This window comes from Corapipo altera, unplaced genomic scaffold (assembly GCF_003945725.1).
Source record: "Corapipo altera isolate COAL_440 unplaced genomic scaffold, ASM394572v1 75, whole genome shotgun sequence".
Classification (NCBI taxonomy): Eukaryota; Metazoa; Chordata; class Aves; order Passeriformes; family Pipridae; genus Corapipo; species Corapipo altera.
The window spans coordinates 14,636,981-14,652,967 of record NW_020884887.1 but is presented as its reverse complement, the minus strand read 5'-3'; the positions used below and the strand labels follow the sequence as shown (position 1 = coordinate 14,652,967).

General features: G+C 42.6%; 1 protein-coding gene across 7 annotated transcripts in view; it reads left to right on the top strand.

The window, feature by feature from the left end:
• Positions 1-53: 53 nt before the first annotated feature.
• Positions 54-15,987, top strand: part of RAPGEF6 (Rap guanine nucleotide exchange factor 6) — a 117,131-nt gene continuing 101,197 nt past the window's right edge. For all 7 annotated transcript variants that reach the window (XR_003527610.1, XR_003527608.1, XM_027643095.1 and 4 more), the window contains exon 1: positions 54-170. Coding sequence is in view for 5 of the 7 variants with exons in the window: in XM_027643095.1 (XP_027498896.1) it covers positions 102-170 (69 nt within the window). In the remaining 2 variants the exon portion in view is untranslated. The remainder of the gene's footprint in view (positions 171-15,987) is intronic.

Genomic DNA, 15,987 nt, shown 5'->3' with positions numbered 1-15,987 from the left:
CCCGGCCCTGCCCGGCCTCGCCGAGCCGCCCCGCTCCGCTCCCCGCGCGGGGCGAGTGTCGCGGCCGGAGCGCCCCGGCGGGAGCCCCGCGGCGCGGGAGGATGAGCGCCCCGGTGGAGCCCAGGATCAAACAGGCGCTGCGGAAGAAGCCCGCGGAGCGCACCCCCGAGGTGAGGCGGCCCCGCTCCCTCCCGGAGCGCGGCTCTCCCTGTTTATTTTGTCACTTTCCCCGCGTCGAAGCCGCGCTCCGCCGGCGCGGGGTCCGCGGTGCCCGGGTGTGTTCGCATTGTCACCCCGGGCTGGCCCCGGAGCGCGGGGTTTGTTCGCTGCTCTGCCGAGCTCGGAACGCCCCGGGTACGGGCACGGGGCGCTCTCTGGGCTGTGCCGGGCCAGCTGCGGGGAGAAGAGGAAGAACGAGAAGCAGATCGCCGGAAAGTGAAATGATGCATATTTCAGTGATGCAAAACTTCTGGGAAAAAGTTTAGGGAGCTGAAAGGCTTTGCTTACCTGCACGGTGATGCAGATTTAAACAAAACCAAACTAATTATGCTGCGCAGACTTCATAAAGATGTTTCTGCAGTGAGTGGGAGTGTAGAAATGTGCGAGGCTGGTAAGCTACAATAAAATGCACTTTCCAATTAACTGCCTTCCCTGTCCCTTCCCCACAAGCTAGTCTGTAATCAGCTGTGTATTTTTGGGAATGGTAATGCCATGGAGCATTAACTTAATAATGAAATACATTTGATAGCATTTGCATTTACTGAAGGGCTGATCGGAGTTTGTTTGCTTACTTACCCTTTGCCTTCCTTTATTTGTTTCCCTTGCTGTGATTTTTTTTTTTTAAGTGCTCAAGAATTAGTGGTATGAAGTGATACACTCTTGAGTTTGTCCCTTGGAGACTGGGAAACATCTGTTCTCCCTTGATACTTCATGGAGAGCAGAATGTCCTGCCTGGCCTTCCTTATAAGTTAAATATGAAAGGGCGACTCAGGGAGAGCTGCTCTGGAGTACGTCCTACAGGACAGAGTCCCCCATTCCCTTTCAAGTCAGCCTCGTGAGTGAAATACAGATGTTTGGTCCCAATGTTTACTCATCTTGGGGTATCCCACACATTCCTCCCTGTGTCTCTAAATTAATGATGAGGCAGACTCTCTGTTCATTCTTTCCCCCTTATTTTTAGAACTCCCCACTTGCTTCAGACCTTTTTTTCTCTCTCTTCAGCTGGAGTCTCCAGTTAGCAAAATTCCTTTGCCAGTGTGGTTTGCAGTGTTGGGCAACTGGGTTCATCACAGAAGTGTCATTCATGAGCTGGCATTCCCTGCTGGCTCGTCATGGCTTGGACTTTGGGGAACAGGTAATCTGGCCTGGCCCAGAACCTCTCCCCACTCACTGTACCAACATCTGTTGCTGTGTAGGGCTTGTTTGTTCTTTATTTTTAGGCATCCCCAATTTTCCACCCAGCAGCTGTCATGGAATTCTTTAAGGTTGTCGGCTTATTTTGGTGAGAAATGGCTAAAACTGCTTTAAAATAATTATTTTGCTTAACCTTGTAATGTTTAACTGACAGATATCACCATGTCCAGCTGCTTGGGGTTTCGTGTGGATCTGTGTAGGTTCCCCTTGAGACTGACATCAGGGTTGTGTGCAGGTTTGAATTTGCCAAGGTATCTTAATTGTGGAAAAAAAAAAAAATTCTAATCTTTGCTAGTCTAACTAATAGCACTTCCAAAATGATTAAAAAAAAAAAAATCTTAATTCCCTTGTTAATCTGGCCCTTTTTTGGCAGGCTTTTAGAGACACCGCACAGCGAGACTACTCGTGATTAAAGTTAAACATGTACTTAAAACTTGGCAGGATTGGGTCCTCTGTTCTTGCTGCCTGTTGCTGAGTGGATAATTACAGTCAAATCCCTTTTGTTTTCTCGGGGTACTTTTGTTTGTATATATTTAGGAGGAAAAGCTCTTCCCTGTTTCGATAACAGGGTGTCCCTGGGGGTCCCCGGTCTGGGTCTGTGCTACCTGCTCAGGTACAAAGCACAGCATGGAACCCCCTGTCACAGTCACTCTGGCACATTCCTCAAACATCTGCAGTGTTATTCATTCATTTATTTGTTTAAAATCATGCTCAGCATCCTGGCTTGTCCCCTCTCTCCTGTGTAGGCTGCAGGACTCGGGGCAGGGGAGTTGAAACTTTAGTGCAGCCATCGGGGTCAGACCCAAATTTCGGGCGTCCCTGGACAGGATGTACAATCTGGTGACTCCTGTCCTGAAGTATCCACTTGTACACAGACACAAAGTGTGGCTTCATTTCCCCCCTCCTACTCTCTTGGGAAGGTATCATCAGCTCCTCCCACATGGAATCAGCTGCTCGTGCCCTTTGGCTGCATTTTTGTGCAGGAACCCCCAAATTCCCTGAGCCACGAGCAGCATTTTGTGATAAGCCAAAGCTGCTTGTCCACATGACTTTCAGTTACTTTCAGCCCCCTTCTGCCCCCGTCTCTGCTTCTGATCCTGCAGTTTATACGAGCAGTTCACCTGGGTATTTATCACAAATTACAGGGTTAGGGCTGTGCTGATTAGTAGCACGGTCTGGTGCTTCATTCCTGTCATCTGTACAGAGTCTGGAAAAATACAGATAAACACCCCACATGCCAAAATTTGCTTACGAGTAGTAGAATTATCTGTATGATTTTGATTTAAGTCTCTTTCTTGGCAAAATGTTTAATTTCTAAGAACTACGAAACTAAGCAGGGATGCACTCAAATATTTTTGCAATTTACTTATTTTGAAAATTACCTCAGTGGCTTGCTCAAGTAAAGGTTTTATCTGTTGATGCCGTGAATATTTTTGTTTGGAAAAAAATCTCTGTTAGGGCAAGTTTTCAGTGTTGTGGTAACATTCCAATGTTTGCTAATTGTTAAAGTGTATAAGTTATGCATATTAGGCATGTACACACTTGATTTTTTTTTTTTTTTGGTTACTCAGATACTTCTTGTGTTATAATCTTTAATTTATTGGGGGGGGTATTTTGATTAACTTATAGAGATTGTATCAAACATTTAAGGATGTGTACATTTTTATGTAGTTGTGTTTCTAAACAGAGTAACTTTCTTTAGAACTACCCAAGGTTTTGATGCCTTTCCTCTGCCTTTCCTCTCCTCTGGTGCATCGTTGTAGGGGGCATATTGTAGATATGTGGTGCAAGTGACTTTTCTATTGGAAAGGCTTCCAGAATGTTTCCTGGGGGACTGATGTCCATGTATGTGGCAGATGCTGCTGTAGGATTTGAGTGAGTCCCACTTAGTCAAACGTCTGACTTGTTGGTTCCATGATGGACTGTGACCCTGGGCTGACTCTGGATGTAAATCTGTCTTTCAGGTACAGCCTGAAAGTGCAGAATTTGTGAGGCTTCTCTCAGATGTTAGTTTGGATAACAGATTATCCTAACAAATCATCCTTTCTGTCTTGTCAGAGAGAGGAAATCTTGGCAGTAATTGGATACTTAATCACTTTAAAAAAAGTCATACCTATATTTAAACTCTAGGATTTCATACACTCGTTGAATATTTTAATGCCTGCATTTGTCTTCCAGGGTAATGCAGATGTGTGCGTGGTGGTAAATCTGTGAGTGTTCATACATGCAGATCCTCCAGTTCTTGCAGGTTGGGAATATGGGCTTTACTGTGCAGTGTTTTGGCTGTTTCTTGTGTCACAGGTGGGGATGTTAAATTAGTAACTTGGGAATATTGGAAGAAATAGAAGAAAATAGAAATAGAAGAGAATAGAAATAGAAAATAGAATAGAAGAAAATCTTTTGTTCAAAGCAGTAGGAGGGAAGGATGAATGCTCATGCCACCATGTGTGCATTCTCATTAAAGGTTTAATTTTTTTGAGGCCCACAATTCCTTATCAGATCCATACAAAGGCTCTGATGTTGGTCTTTTGGGGAGTGGTTTAATGCCTGCCTCAGATAAGGGTTCAGTGGCTGATAGGGCCAAACAGCAAATCATTGTGCTCCTTTTTCTTTCCCTTCCCTTCCTCTCCCCTCCCATGAGCATGCTCTCTTCCATTTTTAATGGATCCTTTCCCCAATTTAGTCTCTTTTAGATCTTCAGGACTTTGTTCTAGACAGTGTTTACTTTCCGTGGTTCAGAAAGCTTTGCCTTTATTTGACTTCAAAGAGTTGGAGTTTATTTTTATGCTCCGAGCTCTTGTATTTTCCTAACTTTGTCTTGTTGCAGTAATTCTTGATTAATGATAATTCGACTTTATTTGGCAATACTAACTACCCTCCTTCTCTTCCTGTTCCCTTTTTATTAATACAGTGGAAAGAGGAAAAACCTAATTTGCAGAATTGTGTCATAACGGGGTCTGCTGTTTGGAGTGTGTATGTGATGCTTCTTGATGGCTTAGATACAGAGAAATGGATCTGCATGGATGTAAATCATGCACAAATAGTACATTGATGGGCATTATAAAATGGCTGTAATAAATAAAATAAATTATTGCTGACAGCATAACAAAGGCAGTCTTGTACTGTAGCACAGCTGAGCCAAACAGAGGAGAACATCTGCTTCTTGTTTCCAGAAATAACTGGTATTTTGAAGTGGGTTTTTTCATCCTTTTAATAATTTTCTGAAAACTCAGTAGGTGAAATGGGATTAGCCATTGCTAAAATCCATTGTTTCTGCAGTTTGCAGTGAGCTTTTAGGAGTGTTGATGTAACAAGGGTGTTGGTTTTGGAGATTCACTGAACACACTGGAATTGTAGAATCACTACAGAAATGGAGATGCCTGCAGTTACCAGAAAGCCAAAAAGAAATTTGTGTTAAATGAAGTTGCAGATGCTGGTTTGTGTTTAATAAAAATACCTTACTCCTAATATGTAGGCCTCCAAAACAGGGACAGAGTAGTGATGGAAACCTGACTCCTGCCATAATTTTCTCCTACCTAACCCCTGTCTTGCAATTTCATTCCCATTTTTTGGTCAGGGATCTGTTCTTTACAGGTGACACTTTGTAAGACTTCATCCTGCCAGTAACAGTTCTGGAGCTCCAAGTGAAGATGAGCAGCAGCCACCTGGTGTAAGATCCTCGAGATTGTTCTGTGTCTCTGCTTTGAGGCCTTTACCAGAGAACCTCCCCAAAGCTCTGTCAGAGCTGCACTGACCACTGCTACATAACTCTGATCCCTCACCTGGCAGAGCCTGGGGTTGGTCCTGGCATGTGACTGTGCTTGGAAGAGACCTTCAAAGTGGAAATACTGGTTAACACTGGTGATAACCAAAGTGATACAAACAGTACTGACATGCCTGCAATTTACTGCTGATAAATTCCTTCCTGGGTCCTTGTGTGCCCTTCTGTACTCATAGGTCAACAATTATTATTTGCACTTAGGAAAACACAGAACCTTATAATATAATTATTAATAATTCATAAGCAGTTCTGTGAAGGTGACAGTTTTATTTTTGTTCAGTAGGACTGAAAAATGAAATGCACAAAAATCAATTGTTTCATTGGCAAAAATGTTTAGTAACTGCAGCTCTAGAGTGCATGCACTCCTCCGTTGACACCAGATTCCATGAGCATCTTGCTAAGACTAGAAAAGACCTAGAATTGTGAGATTTTCTTAAATCTCAGTCTCTTTAAATAACATGTGTTGTAAAGCTTTTTTTATAGCCATCTAGTAAAATCAAAGTTCAGAACAGAGGTACCTGAGGAGTGGCACATTGAATATCATATTGGTGGCTGACAGCTCTTAAGATTGAGTCTTATTCACAAGCAGAATATAGTTCCTTTGTTAATGAAGCAGGTCCTGAAATTCTTATTACTTTTAATGAAACGGTAATAAACCTTCTCTCTTCCTCCTGTGCTTCCCTGCCACATAGCTTTCAGCTGAAGGTAAAACAAAGCCACATTTTTTTTTCCCCAGCTGCTCATTAAATTAATGTATTTAAGCTGATGATAAATACAGTGTTGACAATCCTGGAGGATTGTCCGACAAGCCTCGGAGCTTTGGGAACACTGCGTCTCTTAAGCTGCCAGCTTGATGAGTTAGGAAGTTTTCAGTGCTCTGGATTTTCCTCTATTTTGTCTTTTGCTTTGGGTGGGTAGTTGTGTCTTATTATTCTATTTCTTAATACAGTGTAGTATCATGAGTCTTCATCTCAATTAGATGTGTGGTTTTCCTGCAATAAAAAAAGCCAAGCGTGCAAACTCTCGTATTTCCTCAGCTAATGCTGCTTGATAATCCACGTTCATACACTTTGTGTTTGCACCTTGTTTTCAGAGGTGATGGAGGATGATGTTCTTGGGCAGACACATCTCAATCTTTCATTGCCAGAGCTCAAACAGGCACCAATTGGTTCATGTTGGCAGCAGTCAGTCGCTCTTCCTAAACATCCCTGGGAACCCAGTGCAGGTAAAATGGGACTGTTCCCCTCCCTGAGATTGGGCAGGGTCAAATCTCTCTTCTGCATAATTGAAATTAACCTCCATTTGTGTAATTAATCTGTGGCTGATCATAGCATTGGCTTTGAATTCACAAAATCTTACTTAAAATGGGGGCTGTTTGGTTATTCCGTGTTTTCCCTGCCGTGTGGACACAGCCCCACGCTCCTGACGTGCAGTCGAATTCTTGGCCAGAAGTATTCAACAGCCTGGCACATGTCAGTATACAAATAACTCAGATTATCACTGCTTAGAACCTTAAGAACAACACACTTTTTCTGAAGCTGAAATCAGCCCTAAATTAGTTGGATGTAAAAAAATAAAATCCATCTGTTGTTTCAAATGAACCAAAATACAATATTGGAGCGTTTGTCAGCTTTTAACAAATGTTAATATATGTAAATATTCAGCTCTAAGGGCTTCAGTGTCTGTTTTAGGAAGGGGTTTTTGTTTGGTTTTGAACATCTTTTTGTGTTTGTTTTTGTTATGCTTTCAGCAGCACGCTTAAAGGTGTTGCTCATATTAGTCTTTGGATTATTTATGTCTCAGAGATACAAATAACATTATGTTGAGCCTTGGACAAGGTACCATGTTCACAGAGGAGAGCTCTGGTTTGGCTGTTCTGCAGCTGTCGTCTGGCTGGAATACCTGCAAGGAAACTTTGCTAGTGGTTCTCAGAAATAAGTATTTTTTCCATCTTTCTTAACAGTTAGAGCCTGTTGACTTCAGTCAAATATAGATTCATGGTTCAAATGAAATAAATCAGGTTTCAGGGCACTGTTTTAGCTTCGAGTACATTTCCTGGCTTTTTTTGAAGTGACACTGACAAATAGATTTTTCTTAAATTTACAGTCTGTCTAAGAAAGTTTCCTTGTTCAAAAAAGGTAATATTAAAAAAAGTAGAGAAAATAGCATGAATTTTTGGGGTGGGTGAGGTTTTTTTTGGATTTTAGAGTCTATGTCCTTATTAACCCATACTATGGGTAAGAATGTTGAAGACTGCCCTGGAAGGGAAAATTTGGGCAGGAATGAAAGGAGTAGAACCAACTCTGATGGAAACAGAGAAACATTGTGATGTTTGTTGCTCTGAAGAAGGTGTATGAATTCTCCTGATTAATTATTTTTGCAAGAACATTGTGAACCAAAGCTGTTCAAAAAGGAAAAAAAAAAAAAAGAGTGTCTGGCACTAATGTCAGTATGGTGTAAAGTGATGGGCATTACTCCTGGAAATGTCCTGGTGGTTGCCTTGGTGTGGTGGTGTTAAAACTGGTTGGGGTCACCAGTTAAAACTGTTTGAGGTGTGAAATGTCTCCTTTAAATATGGGTCTGTGAAGGTCCTCGGCACTGCATTGCTGCTGCTTTCTGTGGTGTGGACAGACCTGGGTTTTTGTGACAGACCTTTTTGTTTGCAGTGGCCTCTTGGACCTGCTCCTCCAAACCACATGGATGTATTAAAGAGAAGATGAAATTACAGTGCACTAATAACCATGGGGACAATGGCTCCTGTGTACTGGCATTGTTTGCACAAAGTTCAGGGTTTGTGTGGAGTGAGTCACTGAGTTACACATGAGAAGGTGAAAAGCTGTTCCACCATCCTGGTTTGTCTCCTGGCTGTAATTTCCAATTCTGATTCATTAAAGTGGAGTGGTGAGTAGGAATGTTGTTCTGTTACGGGGTACAAGTGAGTGGATACCTCCAGACACTGGCTCAGCCTTCTGAAACGTGTGGCACAACCTGTCTGCCAGTTCTAGTCCAGCTTACCTGAGGAGAAGAGTGCAGTTGGGTCTAGCTGAGACAGAGCTACAAGTCTGAGCCTCAGGGAGCTTGAGGAATCGTATTAGAGTCAGAAAATATCCTGAGTTGGAAGGGACCCACATTGAGTCCAACTCCTGGCCCTGCATGAGACCACCCTAGGAATTAATGGAACTGATGAGCACAGCTGTGTGCTGCCTGGTCTGGTGGCTTCCAGCATTTCTTCTGTCTAAATCTTGGTGGAATTGTTGTATCTGAACATCCTAATTAAGTGCAATGAACGTGCAGTATCTCTCTAGTGTTTAGTTAGACAAAAAAAGTCAGAGGCTGTTGCCTCATCTAACTTGCCTCTGCTGGTTGGGGTCCACGGAAGGAAGTAGGGCCACAGCAAAAGTGGTAACAGAACATTTTGGCTTTGTAATGATTTGTGTGTCAGTGTTGCTTGCTTTCTATGACTGGTTTGTGCCTGTGTATGTGTTGGTGTCTGCTTCACACCTTTTGTGTATGGTTTTTAGGGATCTTTTCTCAAAGATATGCTAACAATAAGGATTTTAAAGGAAATTATATTCTAAGGCACTCTTACATGTATGAATCTTGTGTGGGAGGAAAGAAGAAGGTGGTGGTTCTGCTGCAGAGCTCACTAGATCAGAGGGTGCTTGCAGGAATTCTGCTTCTGTATCTGGGGGAGGAACTTTCTATGGTCAGCGATGGCAGGGAGCAATGTCTTCCCTCTGGAAGAGCTGTCCTCAGCCTAAAAGAAATGCTCTTGAGTAATTTCATACCATCACAGATTCATTAGGTAGGAAAAGACCTCTCAGATCATCAAGTCTAACCATCAGCCCAGCACCACCACCATGTTCCCCATTAAACCATGTCCTCAGGTGCCATAGCCGCACTTTTTCTGAGCACTTCAAGGAATGGTGACTCCTCCACTGCCCTGAGCAGTCTGTTCCAATGCTTGACAACCCTTTCCATGAAAAAAACTTTCCTAATGTCCAACCTTAACTTCCCCTGGAGCAGCTTGAGGTCATTTTCTGTCACTTGTTACCAGGGAGAAGAATTTCGTGTCATGCTTTAATGTGTCCAGAGTTTGGTAGGTGTAGGAACAGCTTTGTCTGAAAACCCTGTTACCAGGTGTGGTTTGATCTCCTTTTATTACTTTTTTGTTTTCCCTTTTAAGCTTCTCCCACTGTTACAATCCCAATCCAGAGGGATGCTCAGGCTCGGATTTCAGTAGCATTGTGCCTTTCTTCAGTACTAGTTGTTGGTTAAAGGAATGTGAGAATCTGGTGTGAGTGTGGGTAAGAACATTTAACCAGACATCTCCAGAATACATCAAGTGTTCCAAATCTTCCCATGAAATTATTCTTTGAGCACAAAGTCTTCTCCAAGTCTCTCACCCTCCCCTCCCCTTCATCTTGTTCAGGAGGTTCAGTGTCTGATGCTGTTGTGTATCTGCCTTGGGGTGCTCGGTGTGCAGCCCTGTCTCTGTACCTCAAGCTTTCAGAGGTCTGTCAGGATGTCCTAGGAGGGCTTGCACATCCTTCCTATTCTTTTTGTTCATATTTTGCTCCAAGAAGCTCTTCAGAAGATTCACTCAGTGGTTCTGGGGGTTTCTGGCTTGACCATACAGTTACCAATGAGGCTTTTGTGTCTGAGAGGTGATTGTAAAACAAACTCTGTTTCCACTGGGTGATTCAGAGCATACTGGAAGCTTACACAGATAGTATTTACAGATATTTTTCAAGCTGTTGGCCACAGTAATTGTCACTAAAAACCAGAGATCACAGCAGCCTGTTTCATGATAATCTTCACACTAAATGTGGGATTTAGGGCTCAACAGATGTGATTGTGCAGACTAGGTCATACATTGGTGTTGATCAGATGTTTTGAGGCTTAGTTCTCCCAGCTATGATGATAGGTAAATTTAGCTTTTAGGGGGTTGAAAAATGGCTCCAGTTCCTGACCTTTGCTGTCACAGAACACTCGGTGCTGTGGAGATCTGCAGGTCCAGCGAGCAGGGGGTGCCTGCAGTGCCTCCTGTCACACCCCAGCCTGCTGGGGGGGCTGGTGACCAGCTCACCTCCTACCTGTAACTTCCCAAGATCAAGCTTAGTTTGGTTCTTTCCAGAAGGTAATAAGACTTGTGCTGCATACAAACCTTGCTAGAGGAGCAAGTGGACTTAGAGCATATCACTGTTCCCAGTGATCTTCCAAGGGGCGTGTGAAGTGTTGTTGCTCCAAGATTACTTTTCCTCTCCTTGCTTCAACTGTTCCTGAAAGACTGTTTTTTTCATTTTAATGACAGCTGTGACAGCCCTGAGAGTAAAACCAGAAATTATGGTGAAATCCTGGCCTGGAATTCTTTATTGGAACTTACTTCCTTTAGTACATACTTTTCCCCATGCAGAGGGGTCATGCACTTAGTTTCATCTGTGGAGTGATAATTTAACTAAGAGTTTTTCACTGCTAAATTAAAATTTAAATATTTAATGTAATATTTTTCTACAAAGCTATTTCTTATTGTAGTATCTGAATTGAAACATTTCATTTCATGGACTGGTTAAGTAGTAACCAGGTGCTTAATTTGAGCTAAAAGGTGAGCCCAGTGCCTTGTTACTGATCTCGCAATAGGAACTCCTTGGGGATGTTAGAATAGTGAAGAAGGGCCAGAAAAGGGTGTGGAAGGAGGTGGGAGAGAACTGCAAGTACACTTGGCATTCAGAAAAGTTGCCAAATGAAAAAAAAATACATTTCTTTTCTGCTTTTGTTCTCTAAAACTGCAAAGGGTGGCGGGCAGGCAGTCAAGATGTGTAGGTGTTAAATTCCTCACAGAAACAGCATTAAAGCTGCAGAACACTGTAGTGAATTAAAAAAAAAAGTAATAAAAAAATTAATAATTTTCAAAAGAAAATCTCTTCAGGTAGTATACCCAAACTTTTTTTATATAAGCTTCAGAGAGGAATTCTTCTGTAATGTTTAGTGTGACAAAACCATTTCCTGTGTCACTTTGTGTAAGGAGAGCTGGGCATCTGCCTACAGTGAAAATAAATAGTAAGAGAGTAATAGTCTTAATGAACTTGTGTGTGTGTCTGTGTAAGAGGAAACTGCGGTGGCAGTGCCCAGGTTTTGCCCACTTGTTGCCAGTGTCAGTTCTGAGGGGTGGGAGGAAGGCAGGCAAACATCTGCCAGCAGTGGTTTGCTGTCCCTGCACGCTGCTGTTGGGAGCTCTCATCCCACACTGTGCTGTTTGCTCCCTGACAGAGCCCTGCCTGAGAACCCTCGCACACAGCCAGCTCCTGCTCCCATCCCAGCAGTGTGAAGGGTGGAGACTGGTAATCTACAGGTGGAATTGAGGCCCTTGGCACTGGAAGGTGGCTTTTGGTGGCCTTGGCTGCACACTTCTGAGGACCATTCTGGATAAACTTCCAGATTGCAGCGTTTCTTCCCACTCTGCCAAATTGAGTTTTCATTGAGGAGAGTGTTGAGAACAGCTTGATAAAGGCTGTCCAGAGCTCTGATGCCCTTCCCTGTCAGAGGCCTGACCTTTCCATAGAAGAATTCTGCTCGTGCTGGTATTGCCAAGCTGTTTCTAAAACTAGGAGGTCTTCTTGTTTCAATGGCCTCGGGCTTAAAATATAGAGGGTTTTCCTTTGTTTGATGAAACTGTGATACACCCTTCTTCCTCTTTTGATGATTTCAGTACAGTATTTTGGAAATACCCTGAGTTCAGGGAAGAATGCACAAATTAGCATTCTGCATCTGGTTTCTCGAGGTTCCTTAGCTCTGCTAATTATTGGTTAGCTTCTAGCATGTCAAGAGTGTAGCAAATTCTTGACAAATAGAACAAAAATAACTGCCTTAAGGGATTCTCTCTTTGTAATCTTTTTGTGCCTGATTAAAGCATTGACATTTAAGCAGTCTGTCCTTCAAAGAATGGTTAATAATGAGCCTCGAATGTTGGTCCTCTTGGTCTGGAGGGAGGGAGTTCTTGGAGTGGTGTGTTGTGTTGCAGGCATAGGCAATTTGGTCTTTTGGCCAAACAATGAATTCCTAGAAAGAGAGAGTTCCAGAGCTGTTGTAAGGATTTTCACCTTGGCAATCTGCATGTGAAGGAGCTGGAGAGTGAGGTCTGCCTTTGTAAGCTGTATTGTGGATTTAGTGTTGAAAAGTGATGGAGTTGCTTCTATTACTCATCAATTTTGGGAGCTTTATTATGGCCTGTCACAGAGGGTTGTGCTTGCCAGTGGCCACTAGATATTGTGGGTTATCCATGGATGGTATTCTACTTAAATCTGATTTACTTGATGCTATGTTTTCAGGGTTCTTTGTAGCATGTCCAGCCTCCAGTTGGCTGTATTGGTTTGGCCAAGTAAAATTGTTCTTTCCGATTGTTGCAGAAGGAGTTTCTGTTCCTGTTTCCCATTTGAAGTAGGAAGGAAGCTGGCAGTCCTATGTTAGACTACTGACCTCCTGTCAAATGCATTTATTGCTTCCATTTGTGTTGGGTGGTGAGGCTTCCTTCAGCAAACTCCTCCAGGGATGGAAGTAATCGTTAGAGGTGACTTAAAAGATGCTTGGCAGAGTCTTCTTGTTCTGATTCTTCTGAACTGACCTCCAGCCTGTACAGGGGCAAAGGGGCATCATCCAGCTGCTGTGATCATTAGGAAAGACCTCTTCTCTTCGTGTCTGTGCCAGCCTGCCATGCCAGCCTGACTCCTGAGCCTTTTTTGGCTGGATTGCACAGCTTAGGAGAGGAAACTTTGTTCAGTTCTGTTTCCCCACTGTACACATGAGCTGAAAGGAGGGATTATGGGGAACAGCAGACCTGCACTTAACAGGTCTGTTGGTAACAGTAACAGAGCTGAGCACAACCACGTTTTTAAGAAAAGCCAAGAATCTCCCTTGCACTGAGTTTAGGTCTCAAATCCAGCAAATCTGACTGGGTAGAATTTGGAGGTCATGGACTTCAGTGTTTAGAGTGGCATTGCTTTGATTTTTCCCATGCTATGGTTGAACATGTTTTGTAAAACCGTTTTTTTTTAATGTGAGATATAATTATGTAACTCTTGCAGTTGTGAATGCTTATGTAATAAAGCAAGAATCTTTAGATAACAGGCTTTCCACTCCTCTGACATTGGGACAGAGTGCACCTGGCAAGTCCTGCAGTGGGCCAGCTGCCTGAGTGAGAGGCTGAGACACTCTGAATGCACAGCTTTTCCACAGAACACACGGCAGACATCTCCTAGTTTTCAGTGTTATTGTGCAGAATGTCTGAACTGTAACACTGGATCCTTCTGTTCCTCCTGGGGAGGGGGCTGGGATGTAGAGTGTGTGTTCTCTCTGTGTCTGTACTCACAGGTGTGACTGTCCAGAGATCGTGGTGGTGTAATATTTATTGCAGCATTTTCCTGCTGGGTCCAGACTTTGCCTTTCATCACCCTGTGTGGATCTTCTCCTTTAATGTGAACTGATGAGTCAAAAGTCTGCATTTTAATTTAAGGCATTGCATTATAAAGCTGACTTTGATGCTCAGATTAGGTTTAGTATTAGCAGGTTGAGGGTTTTTTTTCCCCACCTTCAGTGAATAATGGTGGTCTTGCTCTCTTAAAACAGAAGTCTTCTTTTTAGGTAAAACCCTTGATTTGCTTAAAAGTGGGTAAGTTATACCTCCATAGAGGCTGTGGTTGGCTAATGCTGGAAGAGTGAGAGGCTGGAGGGATCTCTGGTGAGTTGTGTTACAAATTACTGTTGATCATGGTTTTCTAGGAATGAGAAAGGTGAGATGGGCTTGTTTTGGGTTTGTATTCAAAGGTAATTGTAGCCTCTAAAGATTTTGGTCGCTTGTTTGTTGTTTCTCTGAATGCTGAAGTGGTTAATTTTCTCAATTAGAATTATTCCCTTTGTAACATCACACATCAGTGATCAATGTAATGAATAGGGAAGTGCACAGGTATCTCTCTCTCCCATTTATTTGGTTGGATTTCAAACTTGAGACCTGTTAACCAAGCTAGATGGGTATGTATCTGTGTATATAACCCCTCAGTTTGGATCTGTAAGCTCCTTTGTGGTTTATGGCACAGGTATTGTTGAGGAACACAAAAGAAGGTGTTCAGGCAGTGGTAGGGCATGAATTGTCAGAGCTTTGCCGTGGTGATTTGTGTTCAGATGTTGCAGTGAGGTCAGTCTGGCTGATTTCTTTGCTGCCAGCAAAGATATGAGGAGCTACTGATGTCACTCTTGTGTTTGGTGAGGGATGGCAGTGTTTGCCAACATGGATACAGGTGTACCCAGGCATGTTAGCCTTCCTCAGCACGTGAGGGGTGTTCTAACCCTTGTGGCACTGGTGCAGTTTAATTGTGGGAATCTGAGTTGAGATAACTTGGAGTGCTCTAGGGGGTGTTGTCTCCCGTGGATACAGTAACTCTCCTGGATTGCTCTATTTCCTAGTGCTTTCCCAATACCAGGATGCAGGAGGAATTACTGGTGAACATATTGCTGCTGTCCTCTGCAGGAATTCCTTCATAGTTCATAATGACACTGTTATGGGAATAAAATAGCTGGAGCTTGATTTTTTCTTTTTTTTTTTTTTTTTTCCTGCAATGGTTTTATTGAAAAAGATTGTAGAAGAGCTTTACATTTGTGTGATATTTTATTCTCCAATTATAATCTCATCATTCTCTTAATATTTTACTGATGCACCAAAACATTTTTAGGTACTTGGTAGAGCTGTATTCCTCTCCATTACCTGGATACTGAGTGGGTGACTTAAGTTACAATATTTATAAGTATCTCATTTGTTTTGCTTTCAGTATTATTTATTTATTTATCAGGACTTTATTTCCAGACAGACATCATCTTTGCTTGCTTGAATTCACAAAGAAATAAGAAATGATACACTGCAAAATCCTAAATGTGCCATTATAAAAATAACAATATTCTTATCTATTTGAATAAAATTCTGACAACCAAGATGATGGAAGAAAGCTGCAGTCAAGTGTTATTGTTGTGTCTGTCAGTCCTTCTTCGCTTGAGATACCTGTTGTAGTGTTGAGGGCAAAGCAGGATGAGAATGTGGAACTCCTGACAGCGGAGTGTTTGTGTGTTAAACATGAAACAGCAGTTCCTGGTCCAAGAGGGAGGAAAGAGCACAAGAACTAGAGCATTTCCTACATTAAGAGCAAAGTCATGTGTGGGTAACAGCTGGGATGTTTAACATGTCTCAGTCCCACACAGACACACTCCCAAGTTGTCATTACAGATAAGCAGAAAACTGACCTTTGGATTTCATCTCCCACCTCCTCTCTCCTCAGCTCCAGGCTTCTGAACCAAATTTCTAATTTAATAAGAATGTACCTTTTTTTCTGAATGTTACAGTGTTCTGACCTTTCCTATCACAATTCCTTCTTTTCTTGAAGGGAAATTTCAGATGTCGGTACTTTCCTCTGAAAAGAGCAGGGAGTTTCTTTGTGAATCAGGCAAGATGATTTTTTTTGGAGTTATGGCCAAAAAGTTTAAGCTGAAATACTGTTATTTGATGGGTGCTTGTCCTCTGGGTGGGAGGTTGGTCATTCTGACAAGTGTTCAGCAGCATGACTAGCAAAGTGTTGATTGACGTGGAAGCCTGAAATTGCCTGTTTTGCTTGCTGATTTTGGGCAATTTTTCAAGAGCCTGGGTAAGGAGACTGCTTTTACAGTCTGTGTTACTGAGAAATGTTCGGTATGAGGTCCTGCTCTTTGATAGAGATTAATTTTGGATATTGTGAGTTTCTCATCCTCTTGAACTC